The following is a 23,259-nucleotide window of genomic DNA, read 5'->3' as shown; positions in this document are numbered from 1 at the left end:
CCTGCTAAAGAACACATTTCCTCAATTTAATAAACACCTGTGGTTGACCATGTATTTTTGTTGCCTAGGGTCCCTTTGTTTGTGGCATCAGGGCACCATGGGGGCCACAGAGGAGAAAACGACATTTTTTAGGTGAGCATAAACACAAGTTAACTACTCTTCTGAGTACAGAATGATTATGAAATCAGGCTATATTTTATAAATCTCCCTTATACATGGGAGCTGATATTACATATAAAATCCATTTAGAAATGTTTCAAGAACACATTTATTGTAATCCTTTTCATTTGGTAATTCCTCTAGCGACATCCATCATGATCAGTCATCTCATTATTTCTCTACTTCCAAAAACTCATTTCTTGACCTGCCTTGGTTGCCATTTTCTCCTTGCATGTGGCTGGATGATCCAATTTCAGTTGATGACTATTTAATATAAGTTTAAAACCACATATATCCTCTTTTATACCTCCCCTATATTTTCATTCTCTCTCTCTCATCTCCTCCCTCCTTACCCTTTCTCTCCCTCTCTCTCTTTCTCTCTCTCTCTCTCCTTCCAATGAATAGATCCTTCGCTACTATACTTCCTGATTTCTTCATCTAGTTGAAAATTTTCTGACTTATCTTCGAGGCTACCCTAGCTTAAATCAGGGGTGGGGAATCTGTGACCTCGAGGCCACATGTGACCTTCTAGGTCTGTGGGTGCAGCAGCCTTTTGTCTGAGTTCAAGTTTTACAGAACAAATCCTTTTAATAAGAGGATTTGTTCTGCGAAGTTTGGATTCAGTCAAAGGGCTGTACTTGAGGACCTGGAGTGTCACATGTGACCTTGAGGCCGTTGGTTCCCCACCCCTGGTCTAAATTATTAGTTGTTTCAATAATATCATTCTGTTATTTTTCTCTACAACCTGATTCCTTTGACTCCTTGTTTGACTTGCAATACAAAATATCTCATGACCTAGTAACTAAATCTCAGACTCAAGTTTCGGTAACCTGATGCTCCTTAGTTTAAGTTGTAACTTCAGTTTCAGACTTTCCTTCCTCCCTCTCTTTCTGACAACCAAGGGACTCCAAGTGCTGACCCAAGCTGTGTTCCCTCACTGTAGTTTCATATCATTCCTGCTTCTCATTTCTACATTTGCCTCCTATTGGCAATGCGTACCTTCAACCCCATTACAGATAGTCCTCTAAAATACACATATATTAAAATTCAAGTTAACATTATTGAATGAGAGGGCATGCTGTCTTTCAGCTTTAGTACTACCTTAATACCTTCTTCAAAGCTACAATATCACTGTTCTTAGACAGGGAGTCCCAAAACTTTCAGTGCAGTTTAAAGCTTTAATATATTAAAACTGGCACTCCACCAGGGAGCAAAAATGTTTCACATGTACTAAGTTCTTTCCTTCACTCCATATTCAGGCAGTGTCCTTATGCAAGAGAAAGTTTAAACCAAAAATAATTGTGAAAGTAAGCTGAACATTATAGAGACCATGAACCCTCATAGGGTGGTTAGGCAAAATTGCTTGGAACATTATATTAGCACTACTCCTGTCCAGTTGAAGAGTGCTGGGGCACTGGAATTGTTAGGAAATCTCTTTTTCTAAACAACCAAAAGTAGTAAACAGACTGATGATTTTGTACTATGATTTTTCTGTCTTTTGAGGCCATTGCCTGGTTATTTAATGCAATGTGAGTAAACTATAAGTATTCTCTAAAGTGGGAAAGTTCATGGTCTCTTTGATCTCAATAGCTTCCCACAATTAAGAAAGACCCTTGAGAGGACTAGGAGAATGAATCCCAGGAGTGGTTGAGTGACGTTTTCAAGAGAATATAGAAATACAGTGGTTAAAACTAGAGATTTTTCTCTTGATCATGAGTTCCATTGTTTTTTTCTACTATTCTTTTATCTAAATTCAATAAATCGAAATCACCATACATTTTCTACTATATTAATGAAGTCTCAGATCAAACTGTCACTCACACCAGTTAGACATAATTGGCACACAGCACTGTAAAACCCCATTATAAAATGCTTCTGTGTCATGGATTATGTTACATGGAGGTTTAAAGCCTGTCCCCCATGTATAAAATGATGTGGAATGCAGCTCTCTCAGTACAGACTCTAGTCTCCCCATTAGTTGTGAATCATAGAAGATGGCATCCAAAAGGAAATGAGAGGAAGTGGGAATTGGTTCATCACAATGCCTACTTAACCAAGAAGTCTAGGATTGGTCAGCTCTCTCGCTTTCCTTGAAATATTGTTACAAGGAACTTAGAATGTTAATCATCTTGTCTGAATTCCACTATAATTAAAAGACAGGAGGTTCATGATCACATGTGCTGCCGAAGAGGGCACTCTTGCCCTTTCTTTTATTCTATTGGCCCTAATTACTGAGTTAATCCTTTTACCTCCCACCCTACCCCATCCCACCACATAGCATTAGCAGGCCTATTTGTGAACTAGTAGTAGCACAAACTGTAACAATGCCATAACTGTCATCCAAATTGTTCTGTACAGGATGGTGGAAGTGTTCAGCAATAAATGATATAAAAAGGTCTTTTATTGACAAGCTGCCATGTGCTGTTTGCATTAGAGAATATGAGAAGATGATGGCTGCTACCCCCTAGGTCCCCATGGTATTCAACTCAGTGAGATAGCAGAAAACGCTTCAGTTTACTTAAAGCATTGATAACACCTCTAAATAATTAACTGAGGACTTCCTGTCTTCAATTACTTAATGCTTTTTTTTAACATCTTGAGAGGATTATAAGCAATTTATGGATTTCACATGATGAGCACATTTGCCACTATTCCCACAAAGCATTTACAGGATCATGTTTCCCAAGCTTGGAGGTAATTAGAAATAAGCAACGAGACAATGGTGCTGAGGCAAGGTGCTCTCTTTCCCTGGTGCTCTTTGTAAGGGCCTAGATTTCAAGTCTCCAGAAAGAATAATGCCACAGCTTCATTAGTGTTCAACTGTTGCATGGGGAATGCTAGTGTTTTTGGAAATGATGAGAAAATCAAAACGTGTATCCTAAGGGGCCTAGTCGGTACTTCTCTCAAACACTGGAGATTGAATGTGAAATAAATTAGATTATTTTAGCCTGTTCCATATTCTCAAAAGAATAATCATTTACATCAGAAAAAAACTTCCATGGTGGGCCCAGAGTGTGATCAAAGAGAGTCTTATCCAGTGAAAGATGGAAGTGAATTCTTCTTAGCAGACTGTCCAGTTCTAAAGCCCTACTAAACACAGTTGACATTTTTAGTCTCTGTCCACCAGTGACATATCGATCACAGTTTGGGGCAAGGCTTTAAAAAAATGTATAGCATTATATCTGTCCACAATGGTTTATGTTTGGCTCTTCCTAAAGATATAGGAAGACTTCCTGACCTCCTGCAGTCTCTTTCCACACTGTGATTCAATAAGAACTTATAATTATGTGAAAATTAAAAAAAATTATGCCAATGGAAAAGACTTCTGTGAGCAAAGTACATGTGAATTCTTCTAAGTAAAAAAAAAGCATTTTTAGGGAAATTACTGGTCAATTAAAAGTAATTCCTATACCTAAGAATTATTAACAAGTCTTACTGATCATATGGGTTCAGAAGTAGGGGATTGAAAACCATGGAGACCTAGGGAATAGGCTTCTATGTGCTAAGTACTGTGCTAACCACTTTGCAAATATTATCTCATTTGATCTTTACAATAAACTTACAAGGTAGATGCTAGAATTGTCTCCATTTTAGCAAGGAAGCATCTTACACAGGATTAAATTAAGTTCTTCCTGAGTCCAGGTCTAGTGTTCTGTCCACTGCACCACCTAGATTTATTGCCAATTTAAAATAGTGCCATTTAAATTTAGCCCAGTCATATAGTCCCTAAAAGCATGATTTAGTAGGACTAGAAGAAATTCAAAGTTTTTATAGAAAATAATTGATTTGGGCATGGCTAGGTTATACAGTGAATAGAGCACTGGCTCTGGAGTCAGGAGGACCTGAGTTCAAATCCAGCCTCAGACACTTAACACAAAACTAGTCATGTGACCTTGCACAAGTCACTTAACCCCAATTACCCTACGTTCCCCTCTCCAAAAAGAAAAAAAAAAGAAAATAATTGAATTAGGAAACAGAAAATTTATTCAAAGTAGCATAGTAGCAAAGTAGATAGAGTGCCAGGCCTGGAGTCAGAAGAAACTAAGCTGAAATCTGGCCTGAGACACTTTACTAAATGTGTGAACTTGGGCAAGTCATTTAACTTCTGTTTGCCTCAGTTTCTTCATCTACAAAATGGAGAGAATCTATCTCCCAGGATTGTTGTGAAGATTAAATGAGATAATAATTGTAAAGAACTTAGCATTGTACCTGGCAAATATTCAGTGTTGTATCAATGTTTATTATTATTATCACTTATTTTTATTAATGAAATTCTTAGCAGTCTAAAATTTTAATATGCCACAGCTTTGAATTCATTATCACAAACCCATGATCCTACCTGACATATCCATACTTTATTCCTTCCTTTTCTTTTTCTGGATGTCTTTACTTAATACAGGAGACAACACAGTATAGGAATTGACAGAACTATTAGAGATTCTGTCATTAGAGGAAAACTCAGTTGAGTTGAGATAGGGTAGGGTCAGTATGCCCCAGTCAGGTACAGTCATGCTAGGAGAAGGGTGACCTCCACTCTTGGGAGAAGATTGGTCCCACAGGGACAAAACTCTTGAGGTATGGTAACTTGGGGATAAGTAATAGAATAGGATAGCATGGTGGCAGAAGATCATTGGGCCAAGGAAGCATGTCTCAGTGGATGTTGACTATTTTATTTTTGCTTTTTTGGAGGGCAGTTGGGGGTTAAGTAACTTGCCCAAGGTCACATGGCTAGTTTTTGTGTTAAGTATCTGAGGCTGTATTTGAACTTAGGTCCTCCTGACTCCAGGGTCGGTGCTCTATTCCCTGTGCCACCTAGCCGCCCCTGTGGACTATTTTTTGATGCCCTGGGGTAAAGCCTGAGTTTTCTCACCTTTATTATGACTTTGTGGGCAGCTTACCAGACTAGGAGGCAACTGTTAGGTTATCACTGTTATTAACTCATAGTATGACCTTAGATGATCATAACAATAAGGACTGGACTTGCGATTTCACTGTTATAGGGATCTCCCAGCAAGAGTCTTTCTCTTCCAATGCAAGTCAGCCCTTCTCTGTGACTTAGAAAGTCAGAGAGTGGCCTAGAGTATTGAAAGGTCATGACTCACCCAAGGTGACATAGCCAGTATGGGTTAGAAACAGAAACTGAACCTCCACCTTCCTGGTTCTGAGGCCAGCTTTCCACTGTTCCACATCTCCCTGTAACCTTGGTCCTGTAACTAAACCTATCTAAACTACAAAAGTAAAAAAAGATTCTTGTGAGAAAGAAATGAGAGTGGGTGTGATGAAGCACTTTGGAAAAAACAGAATATGTGAGACAAATAAATATACCATCTAATTACCATTCTATTAACTATATGCATGCAGTGAATTTCACATTGGTTTAGATGATAGGACATAAGGAATGAAAGCCCTGAGATTTTTTTCACCTGACTCTATTAGGTATTCTCCATCTCTACTGTCTGTGCTGGAGCTTATGCGGCTGAAATGGCTTAGCCAGTTGTAGTCAAGAGATATTTATTTGACACCTTTTATACTGTTTCTTTTGCAGATGTTGGAGAAGAACATTTGATTATGAGTCACTGAAGCTATCTGGCAGATCAATATCAGAGAAGGGTGAATTTGCTTTATTATCTGTGGAAAGCTAATCTTTGTTCTATTTTGATTAGAGGTATCGTTATCATAATGGTCTCTGCAAGCATTTGGGTGTCCATGGAAAGTAACATGCCTCCCAGAGATTATGGTGAAGGCATTTGGCAGAGCAGTGATTGTGAGATAGAAGAAGTTTGAAAAACTTTTAAAATTTGTTGAGGGATTTGAAATTTAAACTTCAGTACTTCTTGAGATAGTTTAATTTCTTCAAACAATAGACTCTCAGAATGCCAAAGTTCATATAACTCTTAACTATCCATGTGAATATTACCCATTTTGTAGATTATGTCTATTTAACATTTAGTGTTATATATTGTAAATATACAGATTGTGTCACATCTCCCTAAGTGACTGGGAAGTCAGGGACTGTGTCCCCTAACCTTAGAGCATAGCATTCTTTATAATGCTAAATAAACAAATGTTTGTTCAAATGAATTAAAATATATGCAGATAAAATTTTTATTCTTCCCCCGATTCTACTGAAACTAGGGCAACCTTAGTCCCTTTATGTCTTTAGGTCTCAGTTTCCTCATTTGTAAAATGAAAAGGCTAGACTACAGTCTATATAGACTATAGATCCTATAGGATCTTGAAAGTGCATTTCAATTCTAAAGCTGATGAGTTGATTACTAGACACTGACTCTTGGCTATATCCTTTCTCCCTCCCCATCTCTATAGAGAATAGAAAACTGATTTTACTCTTAATTCAAGGAAAATATAATTGAGAAGAGAAGTATGGTGCAAAAACATCACATAATATAAAATTAAATAATTTTTTAAACAGTTATTTTGGCTGTCTTGTCAATGTGTGACTAGATAAGACCTTTTCAAATGTCACGACAACCCATCGTTTGGATGTGATCTGACATCTCAAAAAAACACCCCTGGGATATTTTTCCCCCTTAACTCAAGTAACAAAATGTTCCACTCCCACCCCATAGGTTTTGTCTCCTTTACCTGTGACCATATGCTGCATCTCTCCCTTGGTGTCAATGTGGATAAGACCTTTCCCAGACTGATTGATCTGGTACTCTTTGATGATACCATTTGGTTTCTCAGGGACTCTCCAACTCAGATGCAGCACCTCTGCACTCAGGGCTGTTATTGCTGGAGGCAGTACACTCTCTGGGACTCCTTGGATGGTAGTTGCAACTACCTGAAGACATTGAAATTAAACAGCAATTTATTGTAATAGTACACTAGGTTTACCGATCAATGAGAATGTCACTTTTGTTTTAAAATGTTGTTGTCTGGCCTGGCATATCATTAGCAAGGCCTTGGTGAATCAGTCCTTCAGTCCCCCCCCTCTACTCCCACCCCTTCTATTTAAACAGTGAAATCTGACCTTGAATATATTACATAAGTCTAAGACAACCATTTATCACAACAGGTTCACAACAATTTTGACGGCAGTCGGTTCAAACAAGCAAAATCTGGCTGGCAAAATATCTTCCTAGAGAACTCTTGATAACTCTCTTCCATATGGTTCATCAGTGTCTTTGCATTTTAACAGCCTGATTTCGTACATTTTAAGTACTAGTAAATATGGAGCAAAATACACATTACAATATGGTTGAAAGCCTCACCCCTTAGCCTTTTCTTTACATCTAACATGGGTTCGCAGAAGCTTGGATCTACACTACAGCCAACTGAGAACTTAAAGGAAGTAATCACCCAGTTGTTTATTCTATGTAGTGTTGAAAAAAAAAGTTGACAAAAACTGGCTGACTTTTCCCCCGAAATAGCTTCAATTTCTCTTTTTAACCAGTTGTTTTGGTGTCATGGAGACACAAGCTGTGTCTGTGCACAAGGCAGCAGGGCTGTTCCTGAATCATTCCAACTATAACTTTTGGTCGAGCTGATCAGTCACCATCTGTCTACATGGTGGCACAACCCCGGATGCTTCTGAGTCACTGTTAAACACACAGCTGCAAACACAGACGGCAACGGATTGGTTTGACTGAATGTTTTATTTGGACTCCTCTCCCCTCTTGTGTGAGGAGGCTGTCACAGTCCTCTTTTCAGGTGAAAAGGCTATTACTGTTGGGCATCAAGCACAGAGTATGTCAACTTTACAGCTGCCTTTTCCTCCCAGGTGATCCCTGTTGGGATACAGCAGCAATATGCTTAGCTCTGACAAGTAAATGGAGCCTGGGATATTTTCCTCTTTGATTTGTTTTTAAAGAGTACCAGGTAGTATGACTGTTACAACTTCTGCCCCCTCCCAGTCCCTTTACTTAATTTAATTGGTTTGTCTGTCCCAGATTATGCCTCCTCCCAATCTGTCATTGAAATTATATGATAAGGTTCTTGTCTCCACCACCCAGGAGGTTTGAGATTAAATCATTATTTGACCCTGGTACAAAAGGTGTAGAAGCTTCAAGCTAAAATTGTCCTCCATTGACTCCTTCATTTGTAGAGTGTAGAGAGGGAAGGTAAAGGGATGTCCTGGGGTTATCTACAGGCCCTAGGATTCTCTGCAAATTTTATCATGTTCTTCTAAATACCTAAACTATAGTTATGAGGGCGGCTAGGTGGCGCAGTAAGTAGAGCGCTGGCCCTGGAGTCAGGAGGTCCTGAGTTCAGATCCGGCCTCAGACACTTAACACACACACACACACACACACAAGCTAGCCATGTGACTTTGGGCAAGTTACTTAACCCCAACTGCCCTCCCAAAAAAAATTAAACTAAACTATAGTTATGGTCATGTTAGAAATTAAGTTTCTTAAAGTTGCTGTTGACTCTTTATATTTGTAGGACCTAGCACTTTAACATCATCAAGGAACCAGGAAATAGAAAGAAAAGATTGATCCTGCACTGGTGTCCTTACAATGTCAACATAAAGCACAGGATAAATCCTTGTCAACTAACAGACTGAGAATAACACATTTATAGAATGCTTTACAGTTAAAATGACTTCCCTTACAATAACCCTATAAGGTAGATGGTGGATGTATTATTATCTCCATTTTAAAGATGAAAAAACATAGATCAGAGGTAAGATCTGGAAACAATAGACAACATTTGTTAATCAATTTGTATAAACATATTTCCTTACTTATATTATTGGGGGATGTATCTGTCATTTCATTGTTGTAGGCAATTCCCAGTGAGGACATTTTTCTAGCAATTTAAGTCAACTACTCTTCTGCAATTTATAATCTAGGTTGCTTAAGAGTACTGAGAAATCAAATGACCTTCATGAGTTCTCACAGTTAGTATGTGAGAAATTGAGTAAAAGAATATCAAGTCTGCTCACTGGGTAGAAGAGTAGATGGTAGATAGAGTCAGATTAGTAGATAGAGAGCAGAACATGAAATTAGGAAGACCTGAGTTCAAATCCCACTTCAGATTCTTGCAAGCTCTGTGATCCTGGGTAGGTCACTTAACATCTCAGTCTCAGTTAATAATGGCATCTACTTCAATAGGTTGTTTAAAGCATCCAGTGAGATAACACAATTATTATACTTTTCATACCTTAAAGGGCTCTATTAATGCTAGCTATTAAGAAAATTATTATTACCCAATACTGCCTATTTAATAATTGATATACATATGACTAGTCATTTAATATGTGTTAATATTTAAATGAATAATAAGAATTATTAAATTATCAAATGAATCTGTGATCACAATTTGGAAATCCTTTCAACCAATGCAGACCACAATGTATCCATGCCTGCCTATCTTATGTGACTATTCTCAGTCTTCCCATAAGTTTGACATGGTGGTGGGGGAGGTGAGGAGAGATATATAACCTCCTGAAGGCATTTCACTCTTTGTATTGACATTATGAGGCTCTCAGTGTAAAAATCTGGCTGTCCATCCATCATCTCTGACTTTAGCTATGTGTCTAGCTCATCCTTACAATCATACAATTCATTCATGACATTTTTCATACTTGTTCTTCAAGAACATGGCTATGCATGAAACAAAATTAATGAATAAAGCTACAATTTATTAACATAAATAATTTACAACAGAAAGGTGGCATGTTCAGTGGATAGATATCTAGTCTCAGACTCAAGTAGATCTTGGCTGAAGTCCTGCCTTTGACACATACCAGCTGTATATCACTCCAAAAGAGGCACTTAATTCCATAATTCCCTGAGAAATCCTCTAAGACCAAAATAAGGAATAACTGAGGACATATATTGGTATGGGGAGTTTCTACTGTGAAAGTTCAGTGTACTAACAAAATTTTAAGTCTCAATCTAAAACTCTTGGCTTTCTTTCTTGTTTTTTTTTTTTTTTACAATATTCTTCACTAAAAATATTTCATCATGATATGGAAGTAACCTGAATTTTTAGAGATTATGATATTAGGGACAGAAGTTCTGACAATTCTTACTAAGGTAAGATTGGTTTCAAGTATAAACCTAGGAGAGGTCCTGTGTTTGTCATTTGAAAACTAGCCTGGCTAAGTACTAAATGATCTCTAAGCTCTATTGTAGCACTAAACTCCACAAATCAGTGCTCTTAGAATGATTACCAAAAGCATGGCCACCAGATGATAAAGTTTTTATGTTGTAGCAACTCATGAAACCTTTTGCCACATTATGGATGGATTAATTTTCATCAGTTGAGTGAAGACTCTTGGTGATGATTTTTTTTTAATTGAAGAAGTTAAAGACCATTAACAACCAATTGAAAGTTTCTCCCTGATGTAATCAAGAGAAATGAAAGATATTGAGAAGGGGCACCTTCCATTGAATCAATATTCTAGATCTAGTGAGGACTCTGGAGAGTATGTAATCTACCTCTCCCACATCCTCATTTTGTAGATAAAGGAAACTGAGGTCCAAGCTCCCATAGCTAGTTAGTGGCAAAGACAGGCTTTGAAGAAATAATAGGTAAGCTATCTGAAGGCATTTGTGTTTGGAAAAAAAATACAGATCTTTATAGTTATAGGAATCTTGGGACTGGGGAAGGATATTCAGCATGTCAGTTTTGATGGTTTCGCAGAAGAGTCCCTGGATGAACAGGGAAACCAATCAGGAGTGAGAGTCAATTCAGGTCCGAGTGGGAAATGGTATGGAAAATCTAGGCAATTATTGCTTCTTAAGGTTGAGATTTGCGAGCAGTGCTGAGAGAGTTTTGTGTGTAACTTTGTTATTGGTTTATAGTATAGTTTGATGGTTCTTTCATAAAACGTTTACTATATTGGTCCTAATATAGGCTACCCTTAAATAGAGGTCATAGTTCCTAAAATGATACTTTTTTGCCAAGAAAAAAAAACCCATATGTGTGTGTATAAAATTTTCAGTGTATTCCTATACATGTGTATATATAATATACATATATACATATTTGTATATATGTATCCATATCTGTGTGCAGATATGCATATACATAAACATATTTGGTATATATCAATAAGAAACTAAACTTAGGTTTTCATACAAATGGGGCTTGGATGAAAAGTATAGTCTATACAAAAACCAATACATAATTACATATACCAGTAGCCTCCCTCCTGTTAGCTTTTGTCTGTCATATCTATCCAAACCAAGGTTAGAATGGCACAAGAACACTTACTTTGTCACCAGTTAGGGGAAGGTAACCTTCCTTTCCTGTTATCAAGATAATCTTAATAACTTTAGGCATTCAGATATTTTTCATAATAAATATCCTACTATGGCTGTGGAGTCAGTGGTCTACTTTACCTTGTAACTGTCAGTACAACCTGCCACAGTGCAGGCCCTTAGCTGGTATGAATATTCCTGATATGGTTGAATTCCACTGGTATCCACAAAGCTCATATCTGTCCCCCGGAAACGTTCAATCCCATTTCGGAGAACAATGTAATGAATGATGAGACCTAAATGAAAGAGGAACAATTGTCCCTTCTTGAAATGTCATTTACTTTTAAAGGTATTTAGTCACTTTGCTAATTCATTTCATTAGTGAGAAAACATCATTTTACCAATATTATGCTTATATTATTATCACTTTCACAATTATTAGCTATTCTATTATTCTACTAATATCCTGCTCTGATGTCTACCTTGGTGTGAATGGGACCCTGAATTCCTAAAGACCAAATCATCAGAGTATGAGTACTGGAAGATCACACTAGAAAGGTTTTGTGAAGAAGCTTAGATATGGGATCTTTTTGTTCCAGAATTTCATTAGATAAAAGGATCATCATTAATGGATTTTTTTAAAATTCCAGCCAATCATTAACACTATCTATTAAAGAACAGGTATAGAACTGCTGGAGTATTTCCCATCATAGAGAAAATCCATACTGACTCTTGTGATTCCAGGTGAAGAAAAAAACATTTATAATAGCTCTTTTTATGGGAAAAGAACTCACAAATTATGGGATGCCCATCAATTGGGAGAAACATTAATTAATTATGGTATATGAATGTAATAGAGTTCTGCTGGGCTGTAAGAAAATATTTGTGACAGTTTTAGAGAAACTTGGGAAAAGTTCTATGAACTGGTACAAAATGAAGTGAGTACAACCAGAAGAATAACTGATATGATAATAAATATTATAAAAATAAACCACCTTGAAAGACCCAAGAACTTGATCAGTGTGATGACCATGATTCTAGAGAACCTTTGATGAAGAATACTACAACCTAAATACTAGAGAGACAGAGTAGTAGGAAGGTAAAAAAAATATTGCTGATTGAAATTTTTAAAAATGAAAAATTATGTGACTGCACAAATCAGTTCTGGATTATGTACATTGAGTGACGGTGGTGGTGATATGTGGGCAATGGCACAGACAATCCAAAATCATAACCCCTTGACTTTGAAATGAATTGTGTAAGCTCTATATTTTCTTCCCTCTCCACCCCCTTGCAAATTTTGTATAGCTTAGCCAACTGTGAAGATAAGTTTGCTTCACTGAGCAAATTATACTTTGATTAAAACAAAACAAAACAAAACAAAAAAACACAGAATATGGCCTATTACTGAACATCTGCAATGAATATTCTAGAAAGTAGGAAATGGAAAGACAGATAACTAAGGATTTACTAATTCAACTTAATATAATACCTCAAACATTAATAGCCCACTATTAATATCAAGTGCCAGATACTGTATTAGGTGCTGGGAATACAAAGACAAAAATAAATTTCTCCATTCAAGGATACTACTACATCTTTTATAAAAAAAACAACATATATATATATATATATATATATATACACATACATACCCACATACATATTTGTATATGTATGTGTGTGTGTATATATGTATATATATATTTATATATATATAATTAAATACAAAATATATGCAAAATAATTTCTGGTAGGAGACAGCAATTTCTGGGGGACTCAGAATAGGCTTCCTTTAGGAGGCAGTGTTCAGGCTGAACTTGGGAGAAAGCCACATTCTTAGAAACAGAGCTGAGAAGAGAGTGCATTCCAGAAAAAGGTTATGGTCTATGCAAAGACAACAGAATGAATGAATGATTATTACATACTCCACTAGGCATTGGGAATACATATATTTTAAAAGCAAGAAAATCCCTGCTCTCAAAGAGCTCTCACTTTAATTAAGGAAAACAATACATAAAGAAAAAAATCATGGGACAGGTAGATGGAAAGTCCCAAAATCCTTAGGTTGCATTAGTAGACCAGATTAAAAGACATGGATCTGGAGGGCCCAGAGGCAGGGCAAATGGTAAGGTCTGAAAAACCTCAGAAAGCAGTGGTAAGCCACAAAGCCTAGTGATCCTCTAACTCAATGGAAGGAATACAATTAGTGACTCCCCTTTCTTCCAATTCAGTTGAAGTCAGCCTGCTCTGATGAATCTGAGACCAAAGGTATGCTGGAGTCATCTTGAACAGGCTCACAATTGTTAAATTTTCAGCGTATTTACTCCTCATAAAATGCTACAAATCATGGCTTGATTTATTGTTTAATTGTTTAGGCTTAAGAAAGTGACAGAAAAATGTTAATAATGCAGATTAAATTTAAAAGTATGGTGTGGGTAAATTTTTTCACCCTAGAGAGCCAGTTAAATATTTATCAGCATACCTTTCACAGGGCAATTTGAAGGGAAGGGAAGGAGGGGGACATCCCTAATAGTGAGGACTCTTGCTGTAAGTTGACTATTCTGGTTAGGTGCCTGTGACTCAGACTAAAGAAGGTGAGGAGATGATGGGAGATCGCAAAGTGAGAAACATCATCCCTATGAAGGCAGGTATTTGTGGATGGTATATTGTGTACAGGGAATAGAAAGCAAGCTAATTTTTCTGGACCTTGGAGGATGTAAAGGAAAGTAGCAGTGAAGGCTGGAGTTAGATTGTGAAGGGGTTCAAAAGCCAAAGAGAGGGTTTTAAAAATACTTTCTGGAAGTGAAGAGGTTTCCACTCTTCTTGAATTTGTTTTTAGTAGGTAAGGATCATGGTCATACCAGTACTTTAGGAATATAAATTTGGCAGAACAGTGTTCTCCCAACAAATGCCATTATCTGACAGCTAATTTAGCCATGGATATTCAACACCTTCTCACTTTCCTCCCTCCCCAATTCGAGGCATGGAGGGTAGAGTACTAAATTCCCAAAGCTTTCCTTTATAGAAGGAAGCATTCAGACTTTCCAGCTTGCTTTTCTTTTTCTGTCTAAGGCTCTTCTTAGTTTTGACTCCCTGGAACAAGATGGCCTGACAACAGAACATAGTAGGAGCTTAATAAGCATTTATTACATTGAATTAAAGCTATTCCCGTATTGATTAGATTTAAATAATAAGAATGTCAAATTCTTTGTGGACATTAAGATAACTTCATTTAAAAAGGAAAATGGTACCATTTGGTTGAATAGGCTTCTTCCAATTTAAAATAATTGCGGTTTCCTGATTGTCCATTTTGGTCCATATAGGAGCACTAACTCCTTGTGGCACATCCTGCTTTGTACTGGTCCTGGACACATTGCTGAAACCTTGCCCATGACTGTTCCATGCAGCAATTCTGTACTCATACATCTGGTAGGGCTGAAGGTTAACATCTGGAAAGACAGAAGAAATTAGACATATTATTCACTTTTCTCTTACCATGAAGTGAAAGCTAAATGCAGAAATAATAAATATTTTCCAAAATATATTTATCTTAACCCAATTTGTCCAAATCAAACTAGAATATTATTTTTTGCTTTTCTTATCATATGAAAAAGAAAAGAAACATTCTCAATTCAATTCAGTTCAGCGATATAATGGAATGCATGCTGGGATTGAATTCAGAGGATCTCTGTGTAAATCCTACCTTGTCCATTTACTACTAGTGTGACTAGTGGCATTCTAGATGTGGTGAACTACTTATGCAAAAGCATAGGAGCTACAAAAAAAAAGATGGAATGTCATGTACAGGAGACAAACAGTAAGTTAGTTTGAGTAGGAAGGAAGGAAGCAAATGTTTATTAAGCACATATTATATGCTGGGTACTTTATAAATATTATTTAATTTTATCCTCACAATAACTCTGAGAGGTAGATACAAATATAGCCCCATTTTACAATTGATGAAACTGAGGTAGACAGAGGTTAAGCTAAGGGTCACACAGTAAGCATCTGAGGCAAGATTTGAACTCAGGTCTTCCTGACTCCAAGTCTACAGCTCTATCCAGCATCTAGCAAATTGGCAACTGCATGGAGGACAGATTCAAGCGGGAGACACTGGAGGCAGGGAAACCAATTAGGAGGCCCCTGCAATAGTTCAGATAAGAGGTAAGAAGAGTTTGGACTAAGGTAGAAGCTATGTGAGTGAAGAGAAGGCAATGGATGTGAGAGGCATTATGGAGGTAGAACCAAGCAAATTCAGAATTGGTCAAACATGGGTGTTGAGGGAGATTGAAGAGTCAATCTATCAATCATCAATAAATAAACATATAGTAAGTGCTCATTTTACTATGTATCAGTCACTGTGATAGACACAAAGGCCACAAATTCCTTGAATAACAAAGTTCCTGCATGCAGAGAGCTTATGTAATATATAAGTATAGTATATGGGGAGACGTACGCATATAAGAATAAATGAAATGTGTAATAAAAACAACTTTATTTTGGAAAGAGGCACTAGATGCTGGGGAATCAGGAGAGACTTCATGTAAGAGATAGCGTGGACTGAATTTTTAAGGAAACTAAGGTTTCTAAGAAGTAACAATGTAGAGGGAGAGCATTCCAGGCACAGGAGACAGCCTATTTAAAATATGCCATGCATAGGAAATAGCAGGTAGGTGGGAGCTAGGTTATGAAGGGCTCTTAATTTGATCCTAGAGGTAACAGAATTATCAGAATTTATTGCTCAGTGAAATGACCTAAGATTTGTGCTTTACAAATATTACTTTAACAACTGTTCGAAATAGGGATTAGAAAAGAGAGAAGACCGAGGTAGGGAATCCAATCATAAGACTACTTCAATAGCCCAAATGAGCAGTGATAAGGCCCGGAACTAGGGTGGTAGCCATGTAAATGGAGAGAAGAGACCAGACATAAGAGATATTCAGAAAGGTACCATTGACAAACTTGTCAACTCTTTGGATATGTGAGGTGAGGAAGGCTGAGGGCTCAAGGATGACTGCAAAGTTGAGAATCTGAGCAGCTGGAAAGATAGAAAATAGGGAAATTTAGAGGAAGATGAAGTTTTAGGGGGAAATAATGAGTTCATTTCGTATATGTTAAGTTTAAGATGAATATGGGATATGCAGTTTGAAATGCTATGTCCCAATGATGAGTTCAAAGCCATAATAAAAGAAGTTAAGAAGTGAAAAGACAAACAAAAACATTTATTGAATACCCTCTATGTGCCAGTTAATGTGCTAAGTGCTGGGGAGATCTCTCTCTCTCTCTCTCTCTCTCACATACACGCACATACACAGAAATATCTATCATATACATCTATTATATATCTATCACTATATCAATATATATCTATATGTGTCTACATATATCAATATCTATCTACCTATCTACTTACCTATCTATCTAGTAGATAGTTCCTATGGAGTAGACATCTTGTACTGGATTTCCCATAGATTCAAATTCAGTTTGCCTCAAAATGAACTCTTAATCTTTCCTTCCCCAGACCCTCCCCTTTTTCTAATTTCCCTATTACTGATGAGAACATCCTCCTCCTCCAAGTCACCCAGGCTTGAAGCCTGTGTCATCCTTGCTTCTTTAATCTCTCTTATCCCCTATACCCAATCTGTTGCCAAATGCTACTGAATGCATCTTCACAAACATCTTTCATATCCCCTTCTCTCCTCTGACACTCATACCACCTTGCAATAGGTCCTTATTACTTCATGCCTAGTTGTTTTCAATAGCCATCTGGTGGGTCCACCTTCCTCTCCTCTTCTAGTCAGTCTATCAATTTGCTGTCAAATGAAACTTTTGAAAGTGCAAGTCTGACCATGTTACCTCTCTTACTTACCTCCACTCAATAAATTCCAATAGCTCCTTATTACCACTAGATTTAAATAAAAATTCATCTATTTGACTTTTAAAATCCTAAATATACCACTCTTTTCCTACGTTTCTAGTCTTCCTAAACTTAACCCTTAAAGTAAAACCTCTCCATGCATTCTACAATAGAATAGTACTGACACACTTGCTACTGTCATAAGATGCTCCATCTTCCAACTCCTTGCCTTTCAGTGATTGTCCCCACAACAGGAATTCCCTCTCATGACTACTGCCTCCTGGCTTCCATGGCTTCCTTCAAGTCTCTGCTAAAATTCCACCTTCTGTAAGAAGTCCCTCAGGGGCAGCTAGGTGGTGCAGTGAGTAGAGCACCAGCCCTGGAGTCAGGAGGAACTGAGTTCAAATCCCACCTCAGACACCAAACACAAAAACTAGCAGTGTGACCTTGGGCAAGTCACTTAACCCCAACTGCCCTCCAAAATAAAGGAAAAAAAAGAAATTAAAAAGGGGGGGGAGGGCAGGTGGCACAGTGAGTAAGAGTGCTGGCCCCAGAGTCGGGAGACCTGGGATTGGTTACAGCCTCAGATACTCGGCACCAACACAAAAAATAACTGGCCATGTAACCTTGAACAAGTTATTTAACCCTGATTGCTTTTAAAAAAAGTCCCTCTAAGGTCACCTCCAATTTCCTCTATGTGACCTTGTATTTATCTTTCCTATTGTCTCTCCCATTAGGATATGAGCTCCTTGAGGTAAAGGGACCATGCTTTTGCTTTTCTTGGTAATTTGGGTGCTTACCACAGTGCCTACAACACAGAAGGTACTTAATGAATGCTCCTTGACTGAGTGGGGGTTTTAAAGATTATATCCTAATGGTGGAGGTGACACATATAAGAGCATGGTGGCTAGGAGCTACAGTCTGTGAAATCATAGGCATAGCCTCTGATGATCTGATTTGGAGGGCAAAACAATAGCAATAGTAAGCTCAGCATGGCAGAAGATGAAAAGAGAGGAAGTGGAAGAAATGAGTATTGCAAGCTTTATCTAGGAGTTTGGCTGGGAGAGGGAGGGGAGGTTTAGGATAATATCTTTGGGGATGATGGGGTCAAATGGAAAAATCTGTGTTTATATATAGGCCATAGGCAATGAGAAAGTTGAAATGGAGAGATTGAAGATTAAGAATGACCCTAGATTTGTAAACTTGGGTGAGGGGTGAGAGAAGGGAGAGGAGAGGAAGAAGAGATAGGAGAAAGGGGAAAAGAGAAAGAGGGGAGAGGGAAAAGAAAGAAGATGGAAAAGAAGAGAAAAGAAAAAGAGGAGAGAGAGGGAAAGAGGAGAGAGAGATGAAGACAGAAAAAAAGGGAGAGGAAGGGAGGGGGAGAAGAAGAGGAAGAGGAAGAGAATTTGCAATGCAAAATTTAAAAAGAAAAGAATGTTAATTTAAAAAAAAAGAAATAGCATTTTTTCCTGTTTCCTTGCTGCTAATTGGAACTGGGGGTGGGTTAGCAACTTAAGTTCTATCACTGGTGTCAAAAGCTTCTGAATAAACCCTCCTACATTTTCCAGAAGGGAGAGTGAGTATTTTCAGTGAGCTACAAGATGGCCCAGCAGGCAACAATTTGCTCCAATGAATACAATAAAAGATACTTGAGAATAATCCTGGAGGAAAGAGTCTAGGAACAGTTTAATTGGTATATAAGCCCTGTTAAATCCTTAGCCTGATCCCCAAAAAACAATTATTGGGACTCTTGTAGTCTAGGATCAGGACCTTTGCCTCTACTCACTCTCTGAAATTGGAATTCACTCCCATCACAGTAGCAACAGGACATCCAAGTCAGCCAATCCCTAGGTATTCTGGGTGAACTATTGTGATAGCTTCAAGGTCTAGAGAGATCCCTATTGGGATATTTGTAGCAAGGTAAGTGTTTTAATTTAAATTTTAAAGACTTAGAGACTACTATTGCTTTTCAACCCAGCAGGGCTAACACGTTCTAATAATGAAGATAACACTGTGGAAAGAGGGGAAAAGACAATCTATATTCGGTAGGAGAAGCAACAGGCTCCAACTTGGGAACCGTGTAAGTATAAACAAAAGGTCAGTCTAGGGCAGACCCATGTGCCTTCAGGTGGTGGGAGTCCAAAAGGATGAAGTAAACAGGAAAACAAATTACTAGAATGGGGATTCAGGCCTGGATATAAGCATTGAATAAGGAGGTGATATAAGGAGCACTCTGGAAGAATTTAACTATTAGTCTAAATCGACTCTTTTCCTCCCACTGTTTTTTTGTGGTACCTGCATTTTCCTGAGACCCACCCTATGCTGACATGCCTGTGTGGTCCTAGATCATGTTCCATAACTTGTCTTCACTCAGTCACCTTAGCAGAAGCACAAACTCTTGAGATAATGGATACTTTATTGTATCTGTTCATTCAGTGGTTATTATTTAGTAGTATACACACACACACATATCTCACATATGCAGACCTGTACTCGTACAGAAACTGTAAGCTTCTCCAAGGCAAATGCTAAATTTGTCTACATAGCTCTGTATAGAGTCTGGCTTACCAGCACACAGTGATAGATACTTGTCAATTATTGCTTATGGGCATTTTTTGCTTTTGTTTTCCAATCCAAATGCTGCCCTTTTCTGGCAATAAAATAGTTGAGATTCATTTGCATTTATTACATCAGGAATGATCTTTATTAGGGTGAAAATGGAGATTTTAAAATATTTATTATTATTAGTTAGGCAAATGAAAGTATCTATTTACTTTTGGAGTATGCTATGATGGCTTTTAAAGATCCTGCTCTGAATTTCAGAGATTCTCTTTTGAGATTCTCTTTTTCAATTAATGAAGTACAAGGTGGTCCTTTCCATAATTTTGCCTGAAGGCCTAGAATTTAAATAGTCACTGATGGACCCTTTCACCATCTAGCAGTCTAATATTCATTTTTCATAATTAGGAGGGGTCGGTTGGAAAGTAGAGCCTCTCAATGCAGATCTCATTGTATATAGTTCCTTATTAGGTGCCTCTTCTAGTTTTAACATTACTGAAATCTTGTCATAAACACCCATCATTTTTCTCATCATAATAAAATAAAATAAAAATTGAGCACTTCTAAAGTTGCTTTAAAAATAAAAAATGGCACAAGTACCTAAGAACCTTGTCTATATGATTCATTAGTTATCCTCAGGCTAGTTTCACTGCCTGCAATGCCTCCACAGTCTTCTGTTCAAACTTTCCATTCTCATTTCATATTACTGTATGAAATTCTAGCTTCTCCTAGTTTTTAAAAATAAATTAATTTGTGTATTTTTAATTTTCAAAATTCACTTCTATAAATTTTAAATTTTCTACCCCTCTCTCCCCCCTTCCTCTCCAAGATGGCATGCATGCAATCTGATATAGATTTTACATATACATTCCTATTAAGCACATTTTCACATTAGTGATGATATATAGAAGAATTAGATTTCAATGAAAGGAACTATGAGAAACAAAACAAAACAAAGAAAATTGTCTGCTTCTCTCTGCATTCAGACTCCATAGTTCTTTCCCTGAATGTGAGTGGCATTTTTCATCATGAATCTTTTGGAGCTGTTTTAGGTTCTTGCATTGCCGTGAAGGATTAAGTCTATCAAAGCCAGTCATCGAAAACCGTGTTCGATGTGTTACTGTGCACAATGTTCTCTGGGTTCTGCTCACTTCACCAGGCATCAGTTCATATAAGTCTTTCCAGGTTTTTCTGAAGTCTCCCTGTTCAACATTTCTTATAGCACAAGAATATTCCATTACATTCATAGACCACAACTTGTTTAGCCATTCCCCAATTGATGGACATTAGTTCAATTTCCAATTCTTAACCACCACAAAAAGAACTACTATAAATATTTTTGTACATGTGGGTCCTTTTCCCATTTTAATGATTCCTTTGGGATGCAACCCTAAAAGTGACATTGCTGGGTAGCTTCTCCTAGCTTTGCTAACTTTTCAGACCAACATGCTGCAGCTGCTGCTGCTGGGTTATCTTGGCAATCTCCCTCAGCTGAGAGCCTCCTCAACCTGGAGCTTCCATCCATAACATCTGACCTTTCTCCCAAAGCTGAGTTCCTTCTTGGACCTCCTTCTAGGAAACTGATCTAGGGCTGCCTTCCCTTCATTCTCCCAGCTCTGCTTCTGACTTTCTGTACTTCAGTACCATGCTCCCCTGTAGGTCTATTCATTCCCCACCCCCATTTTCAGCTCCCTTTTCTGTGTCATCTTTCCTCCACCAAAATGCAAGCTCCTTGGGGTAGGGGGTATCTTTTTTTTTTAAATTTATTTACTTTTGTTTTACAACATTGAGTTCAAAAATCCTTTGAGTTTCAAATTTTCTCACTCTTACTCTTTTGATTGCATTATGCAATCAAATATAGGATCTACAAATACCTTCTCATCAAACTTTAGTCAGGTTGTAAAGAAGGATTATAACCAATGGAGTGAACAATGAGAAAGTGGAAACAAAATAAAACAAAAAAAAGAGAGAGCAAGTAGTTTGCTTCAGTCTGCATTGAGACTCTGTAGTTCTTTCTCTGGATGTGAATATCTCTTTCCATCATGAGTCTTTTGGAATTGTCTTATAACCTTCATTGCTGAGAGGGGCCCAGTCTATCAAAGTTAGTTGTCACACGTACATTGTGTCTGTAATTGTGTACAAATTTCTCCTGGTTCTGCTCTCCTCACTTAGCATCAGTTTATATAAGTTTCTTCAGGTTATTATGAAGTGCATCTACTCCTCATTTCTTATAGCACAATAGCATTCCATTACATTCATATACCACAACTTGTTTAGCCATTCCCCAATTGATGGGCACCCCCTTGATTTCCAATTATTTGCTACCACAAAAAGAGCTGCTATAAATATTTTTGTACACATGGATCCCTTTCCCAATTCTATGATCTCTTTGGGATACCACCCTAGAAGTGGTATTTCTGGTTCAAAGGGCATGCATTTATTTATAACCCTTTGGGCATAGTTCCAGATTGCTCTCCATAATGGTTGAATCAGTTCACATCTCTACCAATAAGGCATTAGTGTTCCAATTTTTCCATATCCTCTCCAGAATTTATCATTTTCTTATTTTGTCATCTTAGCTAATCTGAGTGGTGAGATGTGGTACCTAAGAGTTGTTTTGATTTGCATTTCTCTAATCAATAGTGAGTTAGAGTATTTTTTCATATGCTTATAGATATATTGAATTTCGACATCTGAAAACTGCCTGTTCATATCCTTTGACCATTTATCAATTGGGGAATGACTTGTATTCTTATAGATTTGACTCAATTCTCTGTATATTTTAGAAGTGAGGCCTTTATCAGAGACATTAGTTGTAAAAATTGTTTCCCAATTTCCCACTTCTCTCTTAATCTTGGTTACATTGGCTTTATTTGTACAGAAACTTTTCAATTTAATATAATCAGAATAATCTATTTTGCATTTCCTAATGCTAACTCTTGTTTGTTCGGAAAATCTTCCCATCCCCATAAATCTGACAGGTAAACTATTCCTTGCTCTCCCAGATTGCTTACAGTATCAGCCTTTATACCTAGATCATGCACCCATTTAGACTTTATTTTGGTATATGCTGTAAGATATTGGTCTATGCCAAGGTTCTGCCATACTACATTCCAATTTTCCCAGCAGTTCTTGTCAAATAGTGTGTTTTTACCCACAAAACTGGGGTCTTTGGGTTTATCAATCAGTAGATTACTATAATTATTGACTGCTGAGTTTTGTGTACCCAATCTATTCCATTGATCCACTACTCTTCTCCTCATCCTGTACCAAGTAGTTTTGATGACTGCTGCTTTAAAATACAAATTAAAATCTGATACAGGGGAGGCTAGGTGGCACAGTGAATACAGCACCCACCCTGGAGTCAGGAGGACCTGAGTTTAAATCTGGCCTCAGACACTTAACACACACACACACACACACACACACACACACACACACACACACACACACAAAGTAGCTGTGTTACCTTGGGCAAGTCACTTAACCACAATTGCCCTCTAAAAA

The 23,259-nt window shown here is 37.5% G+C and overlaps 1 protein-coding gene across 1 annotated transcript in view; it reads right to left on the bottom strand.

The window, feature by feature from the left end:
• The window catches only part of USH2A (usherin), a 1,033,591-nt gene that overhangs the window by 216,796 nt on the left and 793,536 nt on the right, over positions 1-23,259 (bottom strand). Inside the window, exons 53-55 of the mRNA XM_069066041.1 lie at positions 14,588-14,785; positions 11,475-11,629; positions 6,763-6,961 (exon numbers count right to left, since the gene is read on the bottom strand). Of these exons, the coding sequence (XP_068922142.1) occupies positions 6,763-6,961; positions 11,475-11,629; positions 14,588-14,785 (552 nt within the window). The remainder of the gene's footprint in view (positions 1-6,762; positions 6,962-11,474; positions 11,630-14,587; positions 14,786-23,259) is intronic.

The sequence above is a fragment of the Petaurus breviceps genome, unplaced genomic scaffold (genome assembly GCF_028583685.1).
Source record: "Petaurus breviceps papuanus isolate PSGF00001 unplaced genomic scaffold, PetGlider_PUasm1.0 90702, whole genome shotgun sequence".
Lineage (NCBI taxonomy): Eukaryota > Metazoa > Chordata > Mammalia > Diprotodontia > Petauridae > Petaurus > Petaurus breviceps.
Note: the sequence above shows the minus strand (reverse complement) of the source record. Positions and strands in the feature narration are given on the sequence as shown.